At 55.3% G+C, this 25,877-nt stretch overlaps 7 protein-coding genes across 7 annotated transcripts; 3 read left to right on the forward strand and 4 right to left on the reverse strand.

Moving 5' to 3' along the window:
* Window positions 1-382: 382 nt before the first annotated feature.
* On the forward strand, window positions 383-1,710 carry B0H18DRAFT_955556 (kinase-like domain-containing protein; the record flags this gene model as incomplete). The annotated part of the gene is made up of 2 exons (XM_048042363.1): window positions 383-971; window positions 1,004-1,710. The coding sequence occupies 2 exons, from the start codon at window positions 383-385 to the stop codon at window positions 1,708-1,710; spliced, it is 1,296 nt and encodes a 431-aa protein (XP_047892341.1).
* A 30-nt stretch (window positions 1,711-1,740) lies between these two features.
* On the reverse strand, window positions 1,741-3,668 carry B0H18DRAFT_1012548 (uncharacterized protein). Its single transcript, XM_048029053.1, has 6 exons — window positions 3,546-3,668; window positions 3,429-3,498; window positions 3,018-3,361; window positions 2,837-2,986; window positions 2,648-2,753; window positions 1,741-2,621 (listed from the first exon to the last, which is right to left on the reverse strand). Exons 1-6 carry the CDS (start codon window positions 3,617-3,619, stop codon window positions 2,136-2,138), a joined length of 1,230 nt encoding a protein of 409 aa, XP_047892342.1. The 5' UTR covers window positions 3,620-3,668; the 3' UTR covers window positions 1,741-2,135.
* A 2,006-nt stretch (window positions 3,669-5,674) lies between these two features.
* B0H18DRAFT_878127 (uncharacterized protein) lies at window positions 5,675-6,365 on the forward strand (the record flags this gene model as incomplete). The annotated part of the gene is made up of 2 exons (XM_048040601.1): window positions 5,675-6,122; window positions 6,229-6,365. 2 exons carry the CDS (start codon window positions 5,675-5,677, stop codon window positions 6,363-6,365), a joined length of 585 nt encoding a protein of 194 aa, XP_047892343.1.
* Window positions 6,366-8,352: 1,987 nt separating this feature from the next.
* On the forward strand, window positions 8,353-9,728 carry B0H18DRAFT_437147 (uncharacterized protein). Its single transcript, XM_048038096.1, has 3 exons — window positions 8,353-8,480; window positions 8,539-8,623; window positions 8,674-9,728. Exons 2-3 carry the CDS (start codon window positions 8,567-8,569, stop codon window positions 9,598-9,600), a joined length of 984 nt encoding a protein of 327 aa, XP_047892344.1. The 5' UTR covers window positions 8,353-8,480; window positions 8,539-8,566; the 3' UTR covers window positions 9,601-9,728.
* An 844-nt stretch (window positions 9,729-10,572) lies between these two features.
* On the reverse strand, window positions 10,573-13,687 carry B0H18DRAFT_1012586 (kinase-like domain-containing protein). Its single transcript, XM_048029054.1, has 11 exons — window positions 12,864-13,687; window positions 12,775-12,799; window positions 12,656-12,723; window positions 12,499-12,605; window positions 11,974-12,337; window positions 11,849-11,922; window positions 11,723-11,800; window positions 11,465-11,668; window positions 11,269-11,416; window positions 10,856-11,215; window positions 10,573-10,787 (listed from the first exon to the last, which is right to left on the reverse strand). Exons 1-11 carry the CDS (start codon window positions 13,410-13,412, stop codon window positions 10,608-10,610), a joined length of 2,157 nt encoding a protein of 718 aa, XP_047892345.1. The 5' UTR covers window positions 13,413-13,687; the 3' UTR covers window positions 10,573-10,607.
* A 2,569-nt stretch (window positions 13,688-16,256) lies between these two features.
* B0H18DRAFT_437160 (uncharacterized protein) lies at window positions 16,257-18,638 on the reverse strand. The gene is made up of 21 exons (XM_048038097.1): window positions 18,438-18,638; window positions 18,303-18,384; window positions 18,229-18,242; window positions 18,140-18,176; window positions 18,017-18,081; window positions 17,952-17,961; window positions 17,883-17,900; window positions 17,808-17,833; window positions 17,730-17,755; window positions 17,623-17,675; window positions 17,537-17,561; window positions 17,473-17,484; window positions 17,398-17,413; window positions 17,292-17,334; window positions 17,134-17,234; window positions 17,014-17,073; window positions 16,929-16,956; window positions 16,805-16,868; window positions 16,722-16,746; window positions 16,543-16,665; window positions 16,257-16,474 (listed from the first exon to the last, which is right to left on the reverse strand). The coding sequence occupies exons 1-21, from the start codon at window positions 18,506-18,508 to the stop codon at window positions 16,405-16,407; spliced, it is 969 nt and encodes a 322-aa protein (XP_047892346.1). The 5' UTR covers window positions 18,509-18,638; the 3' UTR covers window positions 16,257-16,404.
* A 934-nt stretch (window positions 18,639-19,572) lies between these two features.
* Window positions 19,573-21,983, reverse strand: B0H18DRAFT_1012613 (fatty acid desaturase-domain-containing protein). Its single transcript, XM_048029055.1, has 15 exons — window positions 21,832-21,983; window positions 21,446-21,746; window positions 21,411-21,414; window positions 21,254-21,321; window positions 21,147-21,197; window positions 20,927-21,087; window positions 20,844-20,864; window positions 20,707-20,789; window positions 20,542-20,657; window positions 20,472-20,485; window positions 20,434-20,438; window positions 20,209-20,345; window positions 20,110-20,158; window positions 19,991-20,058; window positions 19,573-19,932 (listed from the first exon to the last, which is right to left on the reverse strand). The coding sequence occupies exons 1-15, from the start codon at window positions 21,861-21,863 to the stop codon at window positions 19,747-19,749; spliced, it is 1,296 nt and encodes a 431-aa protein (XP_047892347.1). The 5' UTR covers window positions 21,864-21,983; the 3' UTR covers window positions 19,573-19,746.
* Window positions 21,984-25,877: the final 3,894 nt, after the last annotated feature.

A 25,877-nucleotide genomic window follows, 5' to 3' on the forward strand; every position in this document is an offset into this window, starting at 1 on the left:
TACGTGTCTGCCTCCTGTCCGACAGTAGATGCTTCTTGACGCTGAAAACACATGGTTCCCGCTTCGTGAACGCGGCGGATGGGAGATCGCGAGTAGTTTGGTTTCCAACGGATGGCAAGAGCAACTCCGCTGTTTCCCATCCGTTGCGATCTTGACCAACTTGCATGCCTACAGGGTCGTAGAGCAGCCTGCTCGTATGTCTGTGTGCATCCGCCCGTGTAACGCGGCAACGGAGTCGGGTACTAATATCTCAGGATAGACTGGCCACATCCGAGGATGTATGCCTCACGGTGCATAAAAGACGGACGAGTTCCACGGATATCGCGCCGTATTCTGCACTATCCCTCCTGAGTCCTGCATATCCCGAGTCACAACCGTCAATATGGCTCTCGAATCCATGGCCTACCACATGCCTGACTTCAGGGGCAGGCTTATCGACGCTGGTCGTCTCGAGCTGGTACGACTCCTCGGCGCTGGCGGCTGCGGAGTCGTGTATCTCGCCGTCGATCACCACGCCCCATCCTCGAGCTCCTCAAAGGCGACTCCCGTCCGACGTGCGGTGAAAATCATTCGCAAGGTCGATACGCCTGATATCGAGTATCAAAGGCGGGAGATCGACCTCCACTCGCTCGTCTCGGGTATTCCCCACGTCCTTCCGTTGCACTACGCCTTCGAAGACGAGCACTACTTCTACCTCGTCACGGAGTACTGCGAGACCGACTTGTACAAGGTCCTCTTCGAGAGCCAGACGTTCCACGGCAACGACGAGCTGGTCCGCTCTGCGTTCCTGCAGATCCTGGATGCGGTGCACGCGTGCCACCAGAAACGGGTGTTCCACCGTGACCTGAAGCCGGAAAACATCCTTTGCAGCGCAGATGGGAGCGACGTATACATAGCCGACTTCGGGCTCGCGACGCAGAACTCGCGGAGCGCCACGTTCGGCTGCGGTAGCGCGCCCTATTTGAGTCCCGGTAAGTCTTACGACGCTCGTTAACGGAAAAAGTACTCATCAAGGCCACAGAGAGCGTTGGCCAGGAGTTCAGCCAACAGGCATACTCCACAAAACGCGCGGACGTATGGGCTTTGGGGATAATCCTCGTCAACATGATCACCGGCCTCGGTCCTTGGGAGAAAGCCGTGACGGAGGACCCTCGCTTCTGCGAGCATCTGCTTGACGATGGCTACTTGGAGCGCGTTATCCCAGCATCGCGGGGCGTCATCCAGGTTCTGAAGAAGGTCTTCAGGATCAACCCGCAGTCGCGCCCAAGTCTGGAGCAGTTACGCCAGAGCATCGTCAACCTCGACAACTTATTCCCTGCAAGGAAAGAGGTCGAGACATCGACACCAGCGCTTTCGTCCGTTCTCGTCGCCGGCGTCGTGCCCCAGGAGGTCGTAGTCGATGTCGAAGAAGACGAGGAGAGGATTACCGATCCCGGTGAATTCTACGAGTATGACGACGACTCAGACGAGGAACACGCCTACCTCTACATCGGCGCTGTCGACGACACGGCGGATTCCGACTCCGAGTGTACGTCTGTCGACGAGAGCGGCCCTGCCACACCTAGTAGCTTTCCTGTCCCTCTCAACGGATCGGAGTTCGTGGAGGGTTTGGAGAAGGCACTGTTGCCCCTGACGGACGCAGGAAAGCCTGTCGAGCCAGCTTCAGAGGTCAGCATTCTCGCGCGCTTGGACTTGCTAGTACTTGAATGACCTGCAAAAAGAGCACGGTGCCATTTGATTGTCCTACAGCAATCGGAGTTGACGAATATGACCACGGGTTGGCAATTAGAAAGAGGGAGATATACGGAGATGTTTGATAGAGTACGTCGAGCGTACCAAATGGACATGACTTGAAATGTTGCGCCTAGTAACATCAATGGACATTATGGACAATGTATCTTGACGGTTGCACGGCTGTGCTTCCTGAACTCGCCCTCTCCTCAGCACGAGCGCGCCCTTCTTCCTGGACCTCTCGTCGCATCCTCTCTTCAGTTTGCTAGTTTATGTGTCCCGCTTTTTGTGCTTCGGCCCCTCGCTGCCACCTTTGATGATCTCTTCACGCTCTCAAGCCCTCTCTGTAAGATCATCGGCTTCTAATTGCTGGGCTTCATCGAGTCGCATCTAAACATGTTCCTTCAGTGACCGTAGTTCCAGCCCCTTGGCCTTGAGCTCCTCCTCTTTCCTGCGGATGTCTGACTCCTTACGCCGTGACTGGCGTCACCTTCCTTCAGGGCGAGCTCCTCCCGGTGATTGCGCAGTTCCTCCTCGATCACGCTCATCGCTTGGGCTCGATGTCTTACCTCCTCGTCCATTTGCTTGACCGCCTCCTCCTTGGTTCTCACCTCTTCTTCTTTCAGCCTCACCTCTCCCGCCTTGCGCCTCACCGCATCTTCTTTCCCTCGACACTGGTCCTCTCGGCGCTTGGTCACTCGTTCCCTGTGTCTGGCTGCGTCGTCTTTCTTCCGCGCCTCATCCTCTCTCTGCATTGCAAGAGCCTCCAGCTCCCTCGCGTCGTTCTCCAGCTTTCTAGCCTCGTTTTCTCGCTGCCTGACCTGCTGCTCCCTGACTTGAAGAAGACGCCTAGCCTCAACCTCCTTGGTCCGGGCATCTCCTCCTTCTTCCTGACATCTTCTTCCTTCTTCCTGACATCCTCCTCCCTATGTCGGATATTCTGTTCCATCTTTTCAAGCTCCTCGACCTTGCGGCGAATGTCCTCGTGTCTCTCGGACGTCTCGATGCCGTACTCCGAGTCGCTGTCGAACCCATCTGTGTCACGGAAAGACCCATCCGACAACAACGGCGAAGCGTAGACCCATCAACTGCTTAGCGATCGTACATGTCTTGTCTCGATCGCTGCGAGTGAAGGGAGCGCGATCCTGTGGGTCTCTCCGGCCTTGCCTCGTACGCGTCACGGACTGGCCTGAGCAACCGGTCATCATCGACCGTAAACGATCGCTTGCTGGCCAGCGACCTAATGGCTCCCGGGCTAGATTGCTCTGCACACTCTGTGGCCGTACATCCCCGGTGATACAGCGCTGTAATCGTACGTCCAAGAGCCCTTGTTCGCCGACTTCAATGGATGTCGCAAATTCTCTGGCGAGCCCTTATGCACAGACGAGGCACGAGAAGAGCCCCTGATGGGGATTCCTCTCCGCTCGGTCGGCGATGGGGAATAGTCTACGCTGCCGCTCGGGAGCGTGGAGAATGGATACTGGCCGTCGGAGGTGACCTGCGGCCAGCCTGGAGAGGGGGCCGCCGAGGGACGGTCGTCGTTCCGCCTGCCAGTCAGATCTGCGGACGGTCGAGGGCGAATGAGTTGTGGCTGCGCCTCCCGCTGCTTCTCTCGCGCTCTGGCTGACGGCTGCCAAGCTCCTCCGGCATATCTCGCTCTCTCGTAGCATGAACTAGCGATGGGAATCGGCATCAACCTGCACGACGTTGGATTGTACGCTTCCCGATCGCAACAGCCGCCCACTGCTGCTCGCAAAGCTATCGCGTCTGGCCGGCGGCGCGACCATGGGCGAGTCTGTCGACGTATAGGCAACGCGTGTGAGGCTGACTTCGCCTCTTCAGGCGTGTTTGGAGGTATCCATATCTCCTGCCCAAGGACTTGAGACATCGACGCCTTACTGGGTCGTGGGCTAGCACCCTCCCGACCAAGCTCAGGCAACTCCGCATCCGAAGGGCCACCATGCATTGAGCCGGTGAAGTAGGCAGATATACCGGACACGGACTGGGGCACTGCTGCCTTGATAAAGCCTCTCGGCGTAGCAGGCTGTCGACTATATGCTCTCCGCAACCGTTCAGCAGGAGCATGTCCAGCGTCTGGGAAGTTGAGCATCAGTGCCGCTACCGACAACCATGTAAGAACTAGCTTACCCGGGCGCAATGGTTTCGGTACAGCATGCTGCCGCTTGATCGCGTCAAGAATCGCCTGCTGTTCCTCGATCAAGGACGCGGGCGGTGCGCCCTCTGTCCATTCGCGTTCTGCCCTGACGCGCGCCACGATTTGCTGGTAATGTTCGTCTGCGATCCGGCGAATGGTCTTCATCTCGCAGTCGAACTCCCGCAGGATCTCAGCGCGTGCGGCGTCAACGAGGTCTCGCGCCTGCAGCTTCGCATCTCTGTTCGCCTGCGCATCCTTCATGAGGGATCTGAGGTTCTCCTGGATCTTCGTCCGCAGTACTTCATTGAATCGGGGTCCGGGCCCTCGTGTGCAGAGAGAGGGTGAGGACCGTCTTGCTCCTCGATGCTTGACAGTGGTGTGGGTATCGCCAGCGTAGCCATTGGGTTGTGGGTGTCGGCAAGAGGAGGTCGCATATATGCCCAGGTCCCGGAACAGCACACCTATATATCCGATCTCAATTCTTGCTGCCTGCGGCCTTGAGTTTGCCTGGTAGCTTCTGTATTCAGAGAGGAGGTTACTCGGTAGGGTTAGAAGGGAGACATATCGATCTCGCACCTCCGAATCAGGCCTGATTGAAGGTCTGATATAGCATGCTGACAGAAAGAACATAACCCATGATGAGTGGCGACGGTTCATCATCGGGCGTAACACCCACGTTGCATCGGCATACGGTCTGCCTGGCATGGCTGAACTTAGCCATCCGGAAGTGGAGGCAAAGCAACCTGTCATCGGTGTAGTCTCCCGTAATAGACAGACTCTAAACGCGAGCTCTTTGAGTGAGGGAGGATCTATCAACGGTGGTGACTCGCCAGGGATGAAGCTCAGATTCGGCTTCTCAATCGCGACGCACTGCTCGCCGTGACGAATGTGTTGAGCTGATATGCTTCTTCCTGAGGCCGGGGTCGCCCGTGGTGCTACTGCCAGCGGATGACTCGCCGCTCACACTGGAGCAGCCGCTTGGATGCGGGTCGTTGCTCGTCGCTTGTTCGACTTCGAGTGCAGTTAGCTACTCTCGTCCGAGTCGGGCTCACCCTGCTCGAAATGCGAGCTAGCGGCGAGGCTGTCGGGGGGATTCAAAGTGGAGATGCAGGGGGTCCATAATCAACATCACCGAGCCCAAAAGACGAGTATTTCAGCCAGCTGGACACGAAGACAGAAAGACGTGCCACACGATGTGGCGCGAAAGTCTCATCCTCGGACTAGCGCCGAGCGGTTAAGCGTAGACCGCCACCGTACTATAGGTTGCTTTATTCCACAGATCTTTCTCCAGCTCTGGTTTTTAATATGAGACCTGCTTATATAGACTTATAGGTATCACGTCGTAACTTACAGTACATAAACGACTGCACGATGTGGCCCTGGCAGTGAACGCGATCTAAACTGAACCGGACCGACTCAACCGCTTCGCTCGGAAACGCTGTGCAGAACAGCGCGCAAAGGCTTGTTTGAACCCTCCACTCTGCGCACCCGGCGCAGGTGTCTTCTGGTCCTCTTTCTTCTTACTTCCGTGTACTGTTGCTTGACTGTCGTTTGGCCACATCACGAAAGTACACGGTGATGAAGCTGTGACAGCTTCCGGCAGGGCCAGCCCATAGTAACGCCGTAACGTGTGACCCGTGTCACGCTTCCATGAGAGTCGGTGTCGCCACGGTGCTCTCACCGCGTTTTGCACGCTGCCACCAACGTTGCCGCCAACGCTGCCTCAGACCGCTCTTTGTTCCTACCCTCACGTCCCAGCCGGTATCGCAGTCGTAACAAGCCCCCAAAATGCCTAGCGGGTCCTCAGCATCCGGGTCGAGCTCGATCAACATCCCTGCGACCGCCGCAGCCGGTGGTCTCACCATTACAAGACCGCCGCAGACGGCGACGTCCTACTACAAGATCGCGCCGTCCAACAGCATCACTTTCGGGTGGAACTTCACCAGCCTGCTCGTCACACCAACATCGCTGACCGTTTCCGCCGTATGCGAGAACGGAAACACCTACCCCGTGGGTCCGACGGACGGTATCATCCCTGGCACAGCGACGCAGGTGGTGTGGGATCTATGGGCGTATAATCAGGCGAACCCGGCTACGCCACTTGCACCCACCTCGTACACGCTCGAGATTTGGGGCGATCGGGGCAGGGACGCGCTCGCGACGGGAGGGCAGCTGTCGTCGAACATGAACCTCAAGTTCGCGTTGTACTCACCGGCATCCTACACTCCACTTTCAAGTGAGTTGATTCGTTGTTTCCCAGGTCGATAGACCGTCGCAAACGCCAAAGGATTGGTCTATCGACTCGGGCTGCCGTTGTTCTTCATTAACGCGTGGTCATGCAGGTTGGACATGCGCAGGCTGCAATGTCAATGGCGCACTATCAGACTACGTCGCACACCCTGCCTTCGTCAGTCTCGTCGTGACCTTCCTCGTCATGGTCCTCTCCGGATACTCGCTTATCCGACAAGCACTCCACTAGTCTCTCGTTGGGTGCTGGTATGGACCAGGGGAGGGGACGGGGGGTCCACGGGACGTTCCTTGACGACCGGACGTACGATCTGTTTGCATTGACATTGGCTTTGAACGGACTTTCCATAGGGTACAATTGTGACGCTACGCTACGATACTGCTTACACCTCTGTTTTCCTCTCGTTGCACGGACTTAGCTTATGACGCATCGCATTTGCAGCACAGTGGTTTGTAATGGAACGCGTATGGACGGACTTGCGCAGTCTGTACACGGTTGGCGTGAGGCATTGAGGCCCGACACGCGTAGTGATATTACTGGTGCGTGTAACTGTCGGTAATTCCGCTGGTGTCGTTAACCTATGCCTCATACAGTACGCTCGTCGTCCGCTCCACGTTCGTGTTCGGCGCTCAGCGTCCTCAGGCTGCTGCATGAGCGTCTGTCAGATGCACCGCTTCCTGCCTTAACTGACCTTGATAGCCTCGACCAAAGTATATCACGACAAACGGGCCATATCGGTACCTATGTACTACAGACTGCTAAGAAGCGCAGACGACCAGGCTCCAGCGAACCAGCGCTGGTGTGTGTAGCAATGACTGCAGCATGTGTCAAACCCAGGAAAGTTTGACTCCGCCCTGTGAGTTAGTATGTTCTCTTACTCAATTACAACTTATGCGTCCTCAGGTGCAAGATTAAGCATACAGCAAATAGTACCCGTGCTTGGCAATATGTTCTCAGAACCATGGCGCGTCGACAACGACACAAGAACCTCAAATGTAACATCCAGCGATCCAGTGCGTGCTCTATCCAGCCTTGGAGGCCATATATGGGAGTGGTGTCTCGCCATCGACACTGAACGCGACCTATAGTCGAGTATGATGTAGGGGTGGCCCGTTTCGATGTTATCGCAGGGCGGGAAAGCGTGATACCTGGCAAATGATGGGTCGTCAAAGAGAGCGACTCGGAGGATACAGTGCCATCCTACGGAGAGCCTGCGGCCGTTGCACGCGACGTGGGAACGACGAAGGCCCCGGTCACTGTCGACGGTACACCACTGCGATTCGTGTGTTGCTCTTCTCTGCAGCTTATGCAGACAAGCTCAATACTTGGATGGTACGGTACTACATAGTAAGAACGTCAGTGCTGCCCACATCTTGAACCGAGTCAGATCATTTGAGTTCGGCTCACTTTCTGCTACCATAGGCCGATTTGACTTGAACGTTTGACGTTTGACACCCAGTAGGCTCCTCATCCGTCCCTTCGAAAACCGAACAATGGCAAGCACCGCGTCTCAGTCAAGGACTTTCAACCAGCTATGCAGCTCGTGGGCAACGAAACCCAGGCAAAGACCGACCTCAGCGCAATTGACGTCCGTGTCCGGCAATTTGCAGCTCAATCTTCCGTAAGCCTCAGGCTGATCACGGCTCTTGATGATATATTCAAGTTGATCACAGACAGAAACAACTCGCCAATCTTGCGGACTATTCGTGATCAGGAGCAGCTCTGAGCTGATGGGACAACTTCCGATTGCAATCCACTGCAGTCGAACGACCGTGAGCTCGCCAAGTCAATTACTGATGCGGCGCAGTGCCAAATCGACAAGAACCCGTTATTGTCATCGGAAGGGCCGAGCGGCGAGCGGGCGACCCAATGTCTTGACATTTGACCATATTCGAGCGTTCATTGAACGCTCCTCATTTGGACTCATGCCAAACTCGTCCATCTGCCGTATAGGACGCGTCTCGGTGATGATCCTGCCACGCTGAACTTCCCGCCTACTTCTCCGTACATAATTATGATCTGCTATCCCCACTGGTTCTCTGAAGTCTAAGTATCGGCGCATCGTATGGCTTTATCAACGTGATCATAGCGGTTCATCAGTCGCTTACACAAGCAGCTAGCATATGCAAGACTATCGGGATTCCATGTGCAGTTGTATGTTCACATCATCTGCTGTCCGACTTACGAAGCTGGGAAGCTTGATGGCAGCGTCGGATCAGCTACCGAACACGCTAAAGCTCGAATGGCTTTCCAGTCAGGAGACAACCCGACGCGAGCCATGTCTCAGACTCTCCAACTATCCTCACGTACCTAGGTACTTTCACATCCGACCTACAGGGTAACTTGGTATGTCGCCTTGTATCGTTCCTATCCAGCCATTTGATCAATGCTGAACTCTAGGCAGGGTTCAATTCGAATATGGAAGCTTACTGATGCTTCTTTGTCCCCGCCTCGAGAGCTCAATGGAGCTTCAGTTACCCTATAATTCGGTTCGTCTACTTCTCTCTTGAATTCCCAGCTGTAGCCTCACTTCCAGCAGAGTTTGATATCCCTGCGGAGGCCGGTATCGTCTTGGCAAGCCCTGTCTATATATACATTGCTCCCCCTGCCCACCGTCTCTTCCTTTCACATACCCAACGTCGATTCAACTGCTGTGGGCGCGAGTGATCGTACCTGCCTCAGCTACGCTACATCTACTTCACTTATGAAAAGGCACCGCGCTCCCTCCGACTCTCGACCCCCTTCGAACCGTCTTCCTCCACAGGATCGACCTCGGACCAGCGCAGGGACGAGTGTGTCAAAAGCGAAGACCGTTACATCGGACGGCATGGCCTGGAAACGCATATTCTCATTCCGAGCATCTGCGACCCAAGACCGTCCCCGAGCCCTGTCACCAGATTCATTAGCCGTCTCGCCACCCGATCAGCCTCCTCCAGTTGCCGCTGCGACCGCCGATGCCGCATCCATGGCCGCAAGTACGACAAACACCTCACTCAGCTCCCGCATAGAAGAGCAGAGCTTGAGCGATGGCACCATTCCGGATCGCAGCGATCAGCCTGACGCTGGGCCCTCAGAGGCGTCCTCAGACGGCCAATCGAGCAGACCACGATCGCTCGACCTCTCAGAGAGGCTGCAAGCCCGAGCAAGCTACAGCGCGGAGAGCTTGCTTCTGTTCAATCACCCGGAGGGTTCCCGGTCTACCCTCTCACTACCCTATACCTACCGTTCCATGCACGAAAGAAGGCTGCGATCGCCGGTCACAGTGGCAACCACATCCAAAAGCGTAGACACGCTACCTCGTCCTCCACCCAAAGCGCGTCCCAAGCGACGAGACTACGCCTCGTACCCGTACTTCGTGACGCCCCTTGCCTTCGCCACCATGAATCCCTACATCGTACCGGCAACCCCACCCTCATCGCCGCAGAACACCAAACCTAAGAGACACCCGCAGTCCTCCCAAACCTAGCCTCGATCGAAACCACGTCCACACGCGATACACCTCCGCGCGGCGTCTCTAGCGAGGACGCTCCCACTTCTCCCGAACCACAGCCTCCATCTCCTCCTCCTACATTGATCTTCAAGAAAATCACGTCGCGCGGGAGGCTCCGACCATCCACCGACGAGCTCGCGACCTCATCCAAAGCGGCCATAGCCACTCCCGTTCGCCGGCACTCCGAAGATCACCCGCGTCCGACAGCTGCCCATCATCGCACCGACTCTCATGCCCCTGTCGGCCTTGCCGTCCCACGCGCTGTGCCCGCGCAGCCCGCGGCGACGCTCCAGTCGAGTGCGGCCGCGGAGAGGGAGCGAGAGCAAAAGCTCCAGATTGCCGTCACGAAGGTCAGGCTGGACTCGAAAGAAGTGCGGGAAGAGCGCGACGTGGGTGACGTCCTACCCAAATTGCGAATGCTCAGGGCCCGTTGACCGCTCCGCCTGCGGCAGACGATTTTCCAGGCTTCGTGGCATGGGAGCCTGCTGCGGATACCGGACATTCGCTCGTCCATCCTGATTGTTGCGGTCTATCGCGTTTGATAGATGTTCGTGTTCACGGGATCCGCTCGTCATTCAGCTCTTCTGAACTGATCGTGGTGATCCTTTTGCGGAGCGGGTACGTTAGCTGAGCTTCTTGCCCTTCTTTGGTCTTCTCAGACCTGCTGCTGCTTCCTGAGTACGATTCTTGCTAGCGTTGCCATTGCCACAGCCGCCGGTCCCGCTCTGTAGCACTTTGTCTTCCGTATGTACTCCAAAATTGTATTGTACTCACAACTTTCTCCCTCCTTGTAAGACATAATTTCAATCTCGAAGACAAATATTCAACCCTTTCTGATAGTGTATCAAACTGCTTGTACTAGTAGTACAGAGGGGCTAGCTATGGATGACATGTCAATGATGTGGTAGAATCCTCCAATTGATACTGTCCGATAGAAGAGGATGCGATATGATATCAGGAACTCAGGGCACTCGGGCCGCCGCCTACACGCAACACTGACCGCTCCAACACGCCAGCCACACGATTACGACGTGGAATGTGGCGAGCATCAACGTTAGCGACAAGCTATCGAACCAAGTGTCCATGACAGCGACGCCAAGGATGAAGGCCGTGAACAGGAGATGCGGATGCGTGTCAGGACACATGCGGGTCATGCTCCACACCTACACGTCCATCGCAGAGAACCGTCGACTCGTAAGCGACGCTACGGCGAGAAGGTCGCCACACTTACCTTCAGCATGAGCACGCATGATTTGACCGTCCTTGGCCACATCACGCGCGGGATACGCACATGAACCTGCCGCCCGCCGACGTGGATCGTCCGCGTCCATACCCCGCTGGTGTTGAACGAGAGCATAGACACGGGGGCGCTGGATGGTCTCTTCTTCTCGTTAGATTGGCCAGCCTTCGGTGAGCTCGTCGCGTTCGCGTCCAGCTCCGCTGAGACGCGCGCATGAAGGTCGGGCGTTTGCGGTGTGGACTCGACGAACGAGGTTGCGGCGTCGAACACTCGACGGATGGGGACAGGAATAGCAACTAGTGAGTTACTCCGCGTGACTCCTTCCGTAGAATCTTGGCGGAGAGGATCGAGCTGTCGCACATGAGTATCCCATTTGCGGAGCAATCTAACATCCTCTCACTTACCCTTCCCTCCCGAATGGCACTCTGTACCCGCTCGGAAGAAGGCCGGATAGAAGGATTGATGTTGAGCAGCCCTTCGAGCAACATTAGGTACGCCCTAGGCAGACGTCGCGACTCAAACGCCGTCACGAGAGAGCCTGAAGACTTGAAGCTGGAAACAGTTCAGTTTGTACTCGCTTTGTAATGTATCACTGCGCACCCAATGTATGACTGAACCTCACGCTCGAGCATGTCTGGCGCCTCACTTCCGTCACGAGTGTTGTCCGACGAGCTTGCGTATGGCAATCTGAAGAAGAGCAGCTTGTGCAAGATCATCCCGACGGACCACATATCGGATTTTGAGTCGACCTGCAGCAGCTCGCCAGTCGGCGAAGGGAGCGACTCGGGTGAGGAATACTCGAGACTGGTGCGGTGTAACAATCAGAGGGGGTCTGAGGGCAAGTCAGAAGTGACCTACGTCCCGGTATTGCCGGATCGCGCTCTAGACTTCAGCATGTCTTGCGATGTACCGAAGTCAGAGAGCATGGCACGAGGACTATGTACGGTCAGCGTCACGACGAGATCACCACAAAGAGCTACATACACCAGTCGGCCTCCATCCCAAGTCAAAAGGACATTACCCGGCTTGAGGTCCAGGTGTAAAATTGACTGCTCGTGCTGTAATAGGGCTCAGCCGAGCGCAACGCCTATATGCAGCGCAATACGCACCAGGAACGCAAGTCCCGACACGACGTCCCCAAACAGGCTCTTCACCTCTTCCGCACTCAACAGGTGGACCGCCTTCCAATCCGCTGGGCCCTTGCTCCCTGCCAGGCCGTCCGCCGCTAGCCCTTGCTCCCGTTTCAATCGTTCACGTTCCGCCGGATGCGCCCGCTGCAGCGCGCGAAACGCTTTGATCCGTGCGGACCGCGAGATCGGGTTCGGAGAGGGCGGCGCCTCGGGAGCAGGAGACGCAGTTGGGGACGACGACACGCTTGCGGTTGCCGCGTGCGGGAAGCTCGGGGCGCGTCGGCCGAGCCGTGCGTCGATCAAGTCATCTAGGCTCCCGCCTTCTGCCCATTGCATTAGCACGCTGGACACGTGGTTAGTCGTTCATGATGAGAGGACATCAAAGTGTCACTGCGCAGGGAGCCTATCAAACATCCCGCTCACTAAAGCAGCCCTACGAGGCTATTCGTGGAAAACGGGATGTTTTTTGGATCCCCACGCATGACCTCATGAAGCTGAACTCACTGCAACGTGGGCACCTGCGGACCGAACGATGAGAATTGGCAAGTCTCGAGCCAGGCGTGATGATAGGTAATGATGTTCGGATGATGCAGGCGTTCCAAGAGCCGGACCTTAGTGACGTCAGTGAAAAGGCAGCAAACATGAACGTCAGTCCTCTTACCTCGCGCAGGATGTTAAGCAGGTACGCGTGAGACTGGCCCACCGCAATTTTCTTCACGGCGAAATGACCTGCCTCCGTAATCAATCACGGGAAAGACAGCCATGTTTGCAGGAACGTACCAAGCGGATTTCCGTCCAGCATGTGCTGTTGGATGTCGAGCACCTACGTTTGCCCTTGATCATGGATAGAGAGGAGATGAGAGACGCACCTGACAAAGGAACACAGAACCGTTCGCACCCATGCCGAGCCTGCCCTCCTCCTTGAAGAACGCCTTAAAGTAACCCTCCGCCATGTTGTCCGCGCCAAACGCGCCCAAGCCTGCACTCCCACTCCCGGCCCCGCCCCCGCTTGGGATGGTCCTCGTCGACCGCCCACTTGCCGGACGTGACGCCGTGTCATTCGCAATCTGCAGGAGCTGGAAGTAGTTCGCCGCCCGACTGCGCGGCTGGGCGTGTGAGAGGTCGTCACTTGCGTCCAGATCAAGCTCGCTACCCATGTCACTCATATCATCGTGCTGCTCCGGATGGAGTTCTGTGGGTAGGGCGCGATGACAGAACGGACAGTGGTTACCTGCGTGGCGGTGGACGAGGCCGGAGTTGGCGTCCCTGGGGTGCTTCCGGATGGAGAGAGCGTGCGAGGTAGGATTATACAATACGACTTGGTTTGGTAGGTGTAGGATGGGTCGCCATTCGGGGTCGAATGAGGCGAGGGCGACGAGCGCTGTCACAGGGGAGGGTGGCTGGCTTTCCTCGTACATGCTTCACAGAATTCCCGGTTCGACTTCGGAGTGCTCGCGCGCACGAGTTGTAGTTCAATGACTGGAAGGAAGAGTACTGGCACCTGCAGGTGGACGTGGTGAGCGGAGCGGGGCTGGTCCCCGGTTAACACCGCTCGCCTCGAGGACAGGTCGCGCGTGCTTCGTGCTTTATGGAGTTCGCACAACTATGAGCGGTTTGAACGACCTCGTGCCATCGAAGTGAGATGTAAATATGTAAAGTCAAGCCGGTACGCAGCACGACCGGTCAGGATCGCGGTCTGAGGCTAGTAGCTCAAGCGCTTAGAGGCTGATGTCATCTGCGCCGGCGCGTCAGCCACCTTCGAGGCGGCTCCTGCATCTACACCTCGAAACGGGCGAATCGTGCGTCTAACGTGGCGACAGCAGCTACGGGACACGATGTTCAATACGTGCGGAGCACATGCAAGCCAGGTGTCGGACAGCTGACGGGAAAACCTGTGTGGAACGTGCTGTCACGGCTTTGTCAGCAGGAGACAGGTTCTGTCGCCGCGGTCCTCCACCTTGCCTCCACCCACTGTCAAGATGAGTCGAGCGCGCATGCGGTATCGGCCGGTGGCTCGATGGACCCCCTCCTCCTTCGAAGTATTACTCGTATTTCAGTTCTGTGTGTACCGGTACGTCCTTCAAGTTGCGTGGTAGTACTGCCTCGTACTCTGATGATAAACTCGATGCAATTTTACGGGCACCAGCAATGATTAAATAATGAGTACTCGGCGCACTGAATACGCGATGCCGTCGAGCACTGCACCGGTGCTGGGAGCGCAGGGTGAGATGTCTGATCATTACAACACTGCCTTCCCACTGATCTAGCTTTCTCAAAAGTGTTATGTACTAGTAGCGCGTTCTCCTTGTCCTTCAACTTGAAGGTGGCTCGGTAGACGGATCCGGGACCAGCCTAGGCTCGGATGTCATCCGTATTGTGGCGAGCCAGAGCGGTGTCTCAGTGAGATCCACGTATCAAGTGACCACGTCCAGCGCGCCGCCCCCGCGCGCCCCCGACATTGGGCCTCCGCACGAGGCTACAGTGCAGCCATTTCGAGACACTAGGCTCCTCTCCCGTGCAGGCGCTGACGTCTGCTTGCTTTGCCATCTGACATCGGTCACTGGCGTGTATCTTATAAACATGATATCCGACTCGGAGTCTCTCATTTCCCCCCTTTCTGCGCGAGGCTCCTGCTGCGTCTCCCCCGCGGAGCAATGCACCATCTGTTCCGTCCTCCACGGCGTCGTCCACGCTCAGCGTCGCGACTAACAACACGACCACGCCGTCAACGCCCGCAAGCACCGTCTCCAAAAGCAGGAGCGTCGGGAGTCCCGACGCTCCGGCTTCTTTAGCCGGTTCACGGGCGGTTTGACTGCGTCGGCGTCGTTGAGCCTCAGCTCAAGCATGACGTCGCTCTCGCTCGAGACCTGTGTCCACGCCGAGCGCGGCTCCGTCGACGAGCTCGTCCTGCCAGGGACTCCACTGACTGAGCCCTATAGCGCCTCATTTATGAAGAAGATCAATCAACTAAGTACTGGGTCACACTCGACGACCATCTCACTAGTCTTCGCAAGTCGGCTGGAAATGACGCAAAAAAGCTTGCACGGTATGTCTCCCTTCTGGGCTTCTATTCATTATGTACTGATATCGTGCCACAGAGTCTTTAGATCTATCCTTGACAATGATAGGGCATCACATGGCAATAACCCCGCCGCGATCAACGCTGTTCCCGAAGATGAAGTAGTAGATGAACGGCAGCAACAGGTCAACAAGGCTTTTGTTTCGTCGACTGAGAGAGATGATGCGCAGCCAAGCCCCAGCGGATCTCCTGCGTAGTAGTCCTCGTTCTACTAGTGCTCTGTGCCACGCGTGTATCCCGGGCCTGGGCTCAATTGTGGATTTCATTTCACTGTACTCATAGAGCATTATTCGAACTGTTCAATGTAATGTGGGCTGCGTAGACGTGAACCATTACTATGCGATTGAATACCGATTCGTGATCGTGAATGGGTGCTTGAATACTGCAAGAATGCTGTCTGCGACGCAAGGACCTCACGCTCAACGCATGCATGCAGCTCATATCAATGTAATTTGCACGGCGGTACTACGTTAACGCATGTCAAAACCACGCGCACCCCACCTCGTAGGCAGCTGGCACACCACCTGTCTGCCACGTACGACTGTCGACACGGTGGGGCCATTTCCTCCTTTTCGTGGCCACCATGTGTCGTCAGCGCGTCTCAGGTGGCAGGTCCATGTATTTCGCGGGCCGCACTCACGTGGACTCCATGTGCCAGCCAACTCGAGGTGTAGATGTGGGCCAGCTCACCTCCGGAATCAAGCGGATCGTATTCGTTTCGAAGTCTGCTTGGAGGTTGCTGCACCGCTGAAGGTGGACTTGGACTGGACCTGAACCAATCAACAGTGTCGAATGAAGGACTTGATAATGATTCGGATATTTACTGGCCGGCCGCAAGAGTGCACGGTGAACATGAAGGGAGGAAGAAAGAAGTAAAATGATGATTGAGGGGTCGATGTCTGCCTTATATATGCCCAATCGACATGCAGAAGCCGCGGCGAAGTTCCAAACGAAAGAAACTGTATGCTTGACGGATGCGGAAAGCGTCCTGCCGAAAGAGGAAGGTACACCTAGTGGTGACGTCAGACTAGGTAGGCGATGGAGATCTCGGGGAGGCAGGCGAAAGCAACTTGCAATTGAACATACAAGTATGGTCGTAAGCTTATATCACGCGCGATATATTATTGGCTACACAAGTTACAATCAGAGGTCGTGAGCCTACAGCAAATGTAGGACACACAAACTCGACATCGTCCATGTATTGTGACCGATTATTGTCAATTCCAAACGTCCCTGTAGAGTGACTGTGACTGATAGAAGCAGGCTGTCCGACAATAGTACTTATACGCTAGCAAACCAGCGTCCATGCATTGCAACCTCCTGTCTGCTGATTAGGGCTCGAAATCCTCCATGAAGCTCGACCCTGCCAGAGTCGATGGCCGCGAGAAGGCCATTCGCGCCCTGCTCGTTGATACCAACGTATCAGCTGGCAAAAACATCTAGTAGACAACACACTTGAGAAAACACACCTTCGTAATGGCGCTACTATAGAAGATCTGACCGAACGATCCTCGAGTGCTATGTCGGCGTCGTTCCACGTACTAGCTGTTGTTGGAGTCCCGGCGTGTGCAACATGACGCCGAGCATTCCACCTGTGGGAAGGCACAGTATCAAATCCGCTCTAGCGTGGAATTCAGAGACGACAGACATAGCGAGAAGAGAATTGACATAGACTGAATGTTCTCCGTTTAGTAGAACTCAACACACGGAAGAAAGCATGTGGGTCCTTACGGGTGCTTGCCGGCACGTAGAAAATCATGGACCACAATGTCTTGTTCTTGGAGTCGACTAGGAACTGGGAGCAAGACATTAATCAGAGTGTGCCCCGATTCGATCCCAGACAGCGATTACTGACGAGAGCAAATGCCAAGACTTGTGCGACACTAGAGCGATGCGGGATTATGCAATGGAGGCGTAAGTTTCCGAGATTTCGTGCTCACGACGTGCATATCCCTCGAGTGATGGCATAACCGACCAGTTTGGTCACCATAGTGTCGGAACTCAGATAGACGAGGTGAGCGATAGGGCTTATTCTGATAAAGATGAGGCAGAACGCTTACTGGTGATGACCCGTCTTTGCGTCCTGCAGGTGATAGCACAACCACACAGTAATATAGATGTCGACGATCGCAGCGCATCCGGGACGAATGGACCCCGCTAGCTGAGGAAGCATCAGCCGTGCACGCGACTAGAGCATGAAAGGGTATGCGATATCAACCTTGGCTATCGACAATGCCATATCGATATCCTTCGCCATGCGGCTGAAAACGAGGAGATGACGAGTCACTTCAAGCCTGTATATCAACAATCTTCCAGACACGCACATCTGTGAGGCACCAACTGAAGTAGGCGCATTAGGAATGCGGTGTATGTCCCCAGGTCATTGATATGGTACGCACCTAATCCTGCACCTACAACTGGACATTCACGCCGTTGTCACACGGCGAGCGAAGAAACACGTACCGATGGACACTATCGCCATGATTAACTGCCAAGAGATCGTAATCTCAGACATGTAAGAGTGATTAGCGACCAATACTGTGACACACCGGGGGTAACATAAAAAGCAGCCAATGCCGGTGGTGGTGTGATCGCTTGAGGACTTCCAGCCGTCAGTGAATACGAGCACATGGATGATACACTGGTGTGTACTCACATCTCCATATAGTGTGCAGATAGCAACTGTAACATGAGACGTCAGCATCCTGTCGCGTGTTGAGGACACACGACCTACCATTGCACTATGAATATTGTTGTACACTGGAAGCAAATGTAAGGTGGTATCACATAGCATTCATGAACATCTCACGGAGAGAACAAATTCAACCTAATCATCCATGAGTCGAACGCCAAGAGTAGGCTAGATTGGTGCACCTACGGGCAGAATTCTGTGCACGCATTTCATTGAGATGATTCCAGTCGTCACGGCAGACACTTGCTCACCCCGGTAATGTTTCCAGCAGTGCAAATGCGTCACCATGAATCCGAACGAGGAGATCCCACCCGCACTGGCCAGTACCAGCTGCTGAGTAAAGATGCGGAAGTTGGTGCCAGTCAGTTACTCACAATCATATCCACGATCGTTTTGCCTGTGTCCAAAATCCTGCTCGCATTCATAAGTCGCGGCTCTGAGTACTACAGTGAATGACACTAACCAGATAAGAGTCACCTGTGGGCCCGTGGTCGGTCATCAACGCACTGGCATGAGCATCAAACATGATACACTCACGATGGTGGTAATGTACGTGTGATCAGTCCAACCGTAGTGGGTGATGTAGTACAGAACCTGGCCGCAGGTACAGCCGTACAACCTAAACCCCTTGCTATCGTCAACGTAGTCGTAGAGCAAGCAAGCTGGACTTACATCAACGAGAAAAACCCCACCAAAAGTATGCAGCCCAGACTGCCGTTGAGCTCCAGCTCCAAGCTGGCCATCGTCGTCTGCGAGATGAGGACCCAGGGCTCGAGTCAAGGGATTCCCGTGATAGGCGGCGCGGCCGACGCTTGCACCCTTTCAGGGTATCAGCAGCCTTTTTATACGATGAGCAGAGTGATTCAGGTGGTCAAATCTAATCATGAAAGAGAGCCGCAAGTGGTCGACGAAGTCGCACCAGGACACTCCGCGCCATAAGGCATACTCCCCTACCGGTGATGCAGATCATGACAGAGGATTCCAAACGTGAAAGAGCTTCTATATGATCAAGAGTGTTACACCTGTTGTCGAAGTGAGTGAGACATTTTCACCAATGTAACCAGGAACATGCCTTTGCATTTGCTCTGCTGGAACGCAAAATCCGACTTAGCTTCGGTGCCCTGTTGCGAGTCTAGTTTTATATCACTTTCTGAGTTATCATGCGCATGTCTAGTCATTATATCAGCAGAGCGACGTATGCCATCGAACCAACGGATGTAAGACTAACGTCGAGCAACATGAAGATTCAAGTTCGTACCTACACACGAGGGGGAAGAATGGCCGGGCTGGCAGGTCTCCATCGCGTGGAACCGCGTGTACGCTGATCTATTATGACAGCGTCCTACGATGGGAATGATGAGATGTCCAGCTACGGCAGACAAGTAGCTGTACACGTCGAACAGAAAGGGCAGAATAGGGTAAGTCTACGAGCATAAATGACTCACTGCCGTTCAGAATTCACGAGAGACCACATCTGACAGTTCAAGCGTCACTGGAATGAGCCGCAGCGCAGCACCTCAGCTGGTCCGACGACATTCAAATTGAATTCCTTGGTAGACTCATCTAAGTCGGTGAATGCGACGATCCGTGATTCTCCACCACGCGAGACTGCTCACCTCACCACTGCTTGTGCGGGTTGAATGACAATGCGGCGTTCAGTACAATCATGCACTCGAGCCGCTACATGACATCACTGTTACCGAGTAGCATATAAGTCAAGAGGAATATCGACCAAGCGCATAGTGTTATAGCGCAGTGACAGGGATTAGTGGTTTCCGCATGGTTTCCGTCACTGAGCAAGTCGGCAGTTACCGAGGGAAGAGAAGGCACGTCTCCCGTCGTAACGGCCCTGGTAGTGGTACGGAGGGAAGCATCTTTTGTTGTATTATATTCGACCCACTGCCCAGAATCATACAGGCCCGCTGATCAATCGATCAACCTCTATATTCGAAGACTCACGTCACGTCGCCGACACACATGGCTACTCCACCACTTTGGTCCCGCAATCTTGCTCCTCCGGATTCCAGTGCTCGTCAATCTGCTCGAGCTCGTTTTTGGCGACGTCCCGGACAGACTGGCCGTACTTGTTCTTGTAGAATACGATCGACTCGTCGTCATCCACGTAGACGCACTGCGTGAACGAGCGATACAGGGCGTAGAATGTGTTCTGGCGTCGCTCCAATGAGACCCGGGCACGTCGGCGTGCCGATGGAAGTATCACTCACAGTTGAGTCGAAGTTATACTGGTCCTTGAGGACCTTACGAACACACTTAGTGATCTCCGGCTGGTTGTCTTCGCAACGTCAGTATGCGCTCCAAGCCACTACGGGGGATTGTCACTCACAGAACGGGGCGTAGGAGAAGAAGTGATGGGCCACATGGTCATGCGAAACCTAGCACGCTATGAGCTGACGTTTACGATACCACTGGCTTCCACTCTCACGTTATGCAAGAAGAACCGGCCTGCCCATCCGAGGAGCGGGCGGTCAACGGTAGCTGCGGCCCCGCGCACCCAGGACCATTCATCCTTGCGGTAATGAGGAATAGTTGGGTCGGAGTGATGGAGGAATGTCAGCATTACTGCAGATTTCACTGCTGTTAGGCGTCAAAGAACTGTGCCCGGAGGGTTCACTCACCGATCCTAATACGAGTAAAAATCGTAACATGATGATATCGTACGACCACGTCGAGCATATTAGCACTCACCAGTGATTGCAGAGCTGTCGCAATCTAACGTCAATCCGAGCACGACCAGAATCAGAGACAACTGACATACCACGTAGGGGATGAAATAATACATCAAGACTGCCTTTGCACCATATATGTTTGCCAGCCGGTACAATATCCAAACCATCCCGAGAAGACCGATATCCGAGAGGAAAATGCCTAATCCTGCACAGAGTGTCAATCAACGTGCCAGCGAGGGACACTGAAGTCATACTTTGGTCGGGTCTGAAGATTGCAGAGTATGGTGACAAGTGATTCGTCCCCTTTGGATATCGCTTCGAACCCATGACATTCGTTCTGACAAGCTCTCGTCAGCTACCGCTCCCCATCATATCAAGTGTCCTGATATACGTCATGTAAAGCCACCAGCCACTGAAACAAAGCGCATTCAGCATCCCAATTTCATGCTGGTGAAATGGATGAGCGAGACGCACGCTCCCTGCATAACAAGCATCCGCGCCACTGTCAAGATGGGCGTCTCATCGAACATCTCCAGGTAGTCGGCCGTGCTGGCCCTCTCCTTGGGAGGGAGAGGATAATCGTTGCGCTCATATGGCACGTAGTTCTCATCGCGCTCGATGGATGCCACCGTTTTCTAGACAGAAACGAGTTCAACCGCCACCGCAGGAACCGAGTATTTCGCATGAAACTCACGTGATGTGCGTTGTGGCTCGCCTTCCAGGCAAAGAATGGAGCCATGATGAACTGCAGAGGCACGATGGTCAAGCAGCACGACGCATTTGATCTGATAGTGGGCTTACTGCGTGGTAGAAGTACCCGAGTATATCATTGACATATCGATTGTCGAACAATGTTTGGTGGCCGAGCTAGATTGTATGAACTAATCTTAGTGTAGCATGAGGAGCGAGCACATGTAGCATACCTCATGGGCTTCAGTGCACCGGAGTGAAATGTCAGCATGTCCATAGTCTCACAATATACACCGAAGACAGCGACTTACCGATACAGAAGAAGCTCGCGAATGAAAGCCCTTGAAACCACCAGTAGACCAGCCAGAGCGCGGTCCGGGCAACATGAACATGCCATGCAGCAGACAAGGGCACGAAGCCACCGAAGTCGCTCGCAAGGATGCGCTCGATCGAGAAGCCATAGCAGAATATAGCGACGCAGCACGCTACATCCCGGACGCAGTAGTAGATTGAGAGCCTTGGATTCTTTCGTAGTAGGTGCTTCGGCACTGCATCGTGGATCTCCTTGAGGGTTACGGTCGGGGGCACGAAGGGCTTCGACAGCCTGAAGAGCACAGATGGAGACCCGGCACAAGTGGCAGTTCCGTCAGTGTTGATCAGTAAATACGCCACAACGGTCGGAAACACACCGTGCTCTGTACTCAGGGCCGTCTTCGAACATGCCAGAGGAGATAGAGGGGTAGAGAAGCGGAAGAGAACTTCAGAGGGGCGTCGTCCCGTGGGTGCTCTCGCGTGGAAGGAAATGGGACGGCTTAAGTACTCGTAGCACGGTCTGACAGAGGACAAGATGATCATGCTTTCAAGACGGACGCTGTGTGTCTTATGCCCCGTGCCAATGTACTCATGCCTGGGAGCAGCCCATTGATCTCGGATCGGATACAGGCCGAGAATGGCGCTCAAGCTTCGAGGACAGGCTTGTGGTGTCAACGTCACGGAGTACTGAGTGAAGGCCGCATGGTTCAATTTCCGCCAGTAGAGGACAGGGGCGTCACCTAGTAAATTATATACCGTCAGTCGACGGCATTGGGAGTGTTACAACATGCACTTACGATCGTCTACAAGGAGCTAGGTCGGGCAATGCAGGCAGAGTTTAGCGTCACTTTTGGTGGTCGAGTTAGAGACATCACCGAAGACTTCCCCGAATCTGAACCTTCATTTAATCGACCTGCCTAGTGCACCACCTACGTTCGGGACAATTGCCCCCGTGCGATTCGCTACGCTCCGAGGTTCTCATCGCTTCTACCCGTTAACGTTAACGCGTGAGTTATGAATGAATGGAACGCCCGATCATGCTGCGTTTGGCAAAGCCTATCAGCTCTGAAAAGGAGGCACAGACATCGGCGTGAGAGTCCAGAGAGCGGATCCAATGGCAGATCCATCCTGCACGTCGAAGTGGTCAGAGACGATACGACTGTGAGAGGAGGAACGACGGACATGAAGCTTCCAAGGTGAACGTGCCCGGCTAAGCGCCGTAATACTTCCCATATAGACCATGTGAGAGATCCATAGACACAGAAAAAACTAGCCCTGCCGAGACATCGTGAGCTCAACGAGTAGCCGAACAACTGGGTAAACCAGGAATGTTGGGACGTGAGTAGTCCTCCGACAAAGCTACGATCCGTTCTTCGGGTAAAGTTCAGTCGAATCGCCGTTAACTAATCTTACAGGAGACTGATTCCCTCTAGGCAATCCGTTAGCCTAGGTGCATGGCGTGACAGCGTACTTAGCTTCAACCCACTGTCATTGACGATTCATTATGGCAGGGATCAGGAACACCCGACAAGCGATTCATATACATCCTCGAGGCTTCTAGGCCTCATGCCTTACGTCTGCAAATGAATCTACAGTCATGGAAGATTGTGTCGATGCGTGTGCATGGCTGGAAAATGGTTATCAATGAACGCACCTGACCGTCATGTCGTCCGAATCATCCTTGCGACCCCGTCGTAAGGTTTTCTGCACAGAAGTGGTGCTCATGTTGTACTCAAGAGCAGCTGGCACACTCATGATGGGGCCACAGTATGGCACTCTTCATGACAGCTTCAGGTAGCAAAGTTGTAGCAAAGCCACCAAAGCTAAGCCTAGGGTCACGATCATCGTCAAGTCACGACTGGCGTCTAGCATTCTTACATGGGCTTCCCTCCAGGCAAGTGGTGACAGAAATACAGCGACGGGTAGCTTGTACATCGTGCAGGTTGTGTCACTTGCAAGACACCGGGGGCAAGACGCGTTGACCGGAGTTCGAACATTATACGGACATCTTCCGACTTATGACATATTTTCCCTCGAGGTCATTCCTCAGGACATCGCACGACCATGCCATGTTTCTTTAAGATGTTCGGAGAAAGGAACATCGCATGGACAGCACTTCTGCATCAGCAAATGTGCGCGGGTTCTGAGGGCGCCTGAGGGATCTGAGGCGTCTGATCCGGTGCCTGAGAGCTCTATCGCATCTGAAGCAATCGGGCGTCTATGGCCGCGCCGTTCGTCGCTCTCCGTCTGCTCATTCCGTGCTCGTTCTCTCAGGGCGACGCAGTCCACTCAGACCCGTCAGACCCGTCAGACCCTCCGGGCGCGACCTCAAGCCACCCGCAGCGAATCTCCCCAAGTCCACTAGGCGCCTGCCCTAAACTGCGCCACGCTGGCACCTCGCCACGTCATGGTTCCCTCGCCTCTCTGTCGTGTTACTCGCCTTTCAAGTTCCCCACCTCTCGACTTGGTGCGCTGCGCTGTTCGTCGCTGACACGCAGCGGCTGCAGAAGCCTGTCGCGACGCGCGAGGCGTCCGGAAGGGTGCACAAGCGCCGGCTTGCCCGTAGCCACGATGTGCGGCTACGATGCACAGCGAGCGGACACCATCGCGAGGGCCGCGCCTCCCACCTCCACCATGCCTCGCTCGCCTCCCTTCTCACTGCCTCTCCACTCTTTAACATCTACAACCCTCGGGCAGCCCGCGGAATCGCAGTGCATCGGCCTAATGCATGCAGATGAGCAGAACATCGCGGGGAGAGGCCGCGTCATTGTGACGTGGCCCGGCCAGCGCGAACCCCGCGATCCAGATTTTATGCCCAACAGTGTCGCGCGTCGGGTGGACAGCGCTCGGAGGAAGCAAAGCTGAGACAGAATAAGTAAGTTTCCTTTCCACTCACTCTCCCGTGTTGCCCTGTCATTCATGTACTGTTACCTGTCGCCCGCTGCCGGCTCATACGCATCAGAAGTGTTCCGAGGACGTGACGACCCCGCGCAAGAGCGGGTTCGTCACCTCGTGCTCTATGCCCGCCGCCACGTCACCGCCTTCCACCATCGCGCCACCCCGCCCTCTATGCCTTGCAGACGCACCAAACACATGCCGAACACAAGACGACCCCGCATCACAGCGGGGGCGTCCATTCGCATCGTACCGCCCTCCCCACCACCGCATCTCTCTCCCTGCTTACTACCGCCCTCCCTAGCACGTCACGCGTCTCGCACGCATCACAAGCGTGTCGCGGTCTTGGCACAAATGACGGGCGACCCGCAGAAGAGCGGGGCCGTCCGATTCTGTCCGTTTGCCACCGCCTTCCCAATCTGCCCCTGCTGTCCCAGCGTCCCAGGCATCCTGGCGCGACAACGGGACATCTGGTCGTAGATTCGGGCCCTCCCCGCCACGTCACTGCCTTCTCGCCATGCCTCAGCCCTCCTACCTCGCCGCCCCGTGCTCTGCAGCTCTCGGACGCGTGAAGCGCATGCCGAGCACGTAGCACGTACCCATGACGACCCCGCGGAAGAGCGGGGTTGTCTATTCATGGCTGCCGCCTTCCCACTCCTCCCCTGCCGTCCTACAATCTCCCGGGCGCGTGCGATGCACGCCGAGGACCTACCGCACACGCCAGGCGACCCTGCACAATAACAGAACGTCTAGTCGCGAGCTTGGGCCCTCCGCGCCACGCCACCGCCTTCTCGCCCTGCCACAGCCCTGCTACATCGCCGCGCCACCCTCTACCATGCGGCCGGCGAGCGTGTGGGCGAGCGAGCAGACGGCGGGAGAGTGGGCGGGCGGGCGAGCGGGCGGGCGGGTGAGCGGGCGGGCGGGCAAGCACGACTGACGAATGGAAGGTGGGCACGGAACAATCATGAGTGACCGCGACGGGCAGGGCGCGCGCAACGCACGCCAACCGCGAGTACCTACACGATTGCCCACGGATCCGCGGCCCGTGGACATCAGTTCGCCGAACCTCGACACGATAGCCCGACGCCCAGCAAGTGGGGAGTTGTCGGAAACGGCAAGCACAGTGGTGAAGGGAGGGTGTGTATGTGGGTGGGCAGACAGGTAAGATCACGATGAGTACTAGCTGGTAGTTTACAATGTATTGTATGTACTATTAGTACTACGTTCTGTTACGCTCTAAGTAGCAGTCTGACGACCATCTGAAATGGTCTGAGCAACGGTCTGAAGGCCGTCTGACATCAGAGATTGCTTCTGATGTCAGAACTAATCTCCCGTTGTCAGACGTGAAGTCTGACGGGTCTGAAGAGTCTGAGTCAGTACTCTCAGACTGCTTCAGACAAACTCGCAGTTTTGCTGATGTGTTTGCGTCTCGAACATGCCAAATGTGCATGTCATGTTCGGAGAGCAAACATTGTACTGTCACAGGGTATGCTAATAGTGTGACCTCGATTAGGACATGTGTAAACCA

The sequence above is a fragment of the Fomitopsis serialis genome (genome assembly GCF_022376445.1).
Source record: "Fomitopsis serialis strain Sig1Antser10 chromosome Unknown B0H18scaffold_42, whole genome shotgun sequence".
NCBI lineage: Eukaryota > Fungi > Basidiomycota > Agaricomycetes > Polyporales > Fomitopsidaceae > Fomitopsis > Fomitopsis serialis.

What these genes read in the sequence shown, in the direction of transcription:
- B0H18DRAFT_1012548 (XM_048029053.1), bottom strand. Translation starts at nt 3,619, where the DNA reads ATGTCTCAAGTCCTTGGGCAGGAGATATGGATACCTCCAAACACGCCT. An exon ending in GCGAAGTCAGCCTCACACGC is followed by an intron (nt 3,499 to 3,545) that starts GTTGCCTATACG and finishes GCCGCCGGCCAG; the next exon opens with ACGCGATAGCTTTGCGAGCA. An exon ending in AGCGCTGTATCACCGGGGAT is followed by an intron (nt 2,987 to 3,017) that starts GTACGGCCACAG and finishes AGAGCAATCTAG; the next exon opens with CCCGGGAGCCATTAGGTCGC.
- B0H18DRAFT_437147 (XM_048038096.1), top strand. Translation starts at nt 8,567, where the DNA reads ATGCTTCTTTGTCCCCGCCTCGAGAGCTCAATGGAGCTTCAGTTACCC. An exon ending in TTCAGTTACCCTATAATTCG is followed by an intron (nt 8,624 to 8,673) that starts GTTCGTCTACTT and finishes CACTTCCAGCAG; the next exon opens with AGTTTGATATCCCTGCGGAG.
- B0H18DRAFT_1012586 (XM_048029054.1), bottom strand. Translation starts at nt 13,412, where the DNA reads ATGTACGAGGAAAGCCAGCCACCCTCCCCTGTGACAGCGCTCGTCGCC. An exon ending in GTTCTGTGTTCCTTTGTCAG is followed by an intron (nt 12,800 to 12,863) that starts GTGCGTCTCTCA and finishes GACATCCAACAG; the next exon opens with CACATGCTGGACGGAAATCC. An exon ending in TGCTTAACATCCTGCGCGAG is followed by an intron (nt 12,606 to 12,655) that starts GTAAGAGGACTG and finishes GACGTCACTAAG; the next exon opens with GTCCGGCTCTTGGAACGCCT.
- B0H18DRAFT_437160 (XM_048038097.1), bottom strand. Translation starts at nt 18,508, where the DNA reads ATGGCCAGCTTGGAGCTGGAGCTCAACGGCAGTCTGGGCTGCATACTT. An exon ending in AAACGATCGTGGATATGATT is followed by an intron (nt 18,082 to 18,139) that starts GTGAGTAACTGA and finishes GGTACTGGCCAG; the next exon opens with TGCGGGTGGGATCTCCTCGT. An exon ending in TCTGCACACTATATGGAGAT is followed by an intron (nt 17,676 to 17,729) that starts GTGAGTACACAC and finishes GACGGCTGGAAG; the next exon opens with TCCTCAAGCGATCACACCAC.
- B0H18DRAFT_1012613 (XM_048029055.1), bottom strand. Translation starts at nt 21,863, where the DNA reads ATGTTCGAAGACGGCCCTGAGTACAGAGCACG. An exon ending in AATCTTCAGACCCGACCAAA is followed by an intron (nt 20,658 to 20,706) that starts GTATGACTTCAG and finishes CACTCTGTGCAG; the next exon opens with GATTAGGCATTTTCCTCTCG. An exon ending in AGTATAACTTCGACTCAACT is followed by an intron (nt 19,933 to 19,990) that starts GTGAGTGATACT and finishes GAGCGACGCCAG; the next exon opens with AACACATTCTACGCCCTGTA.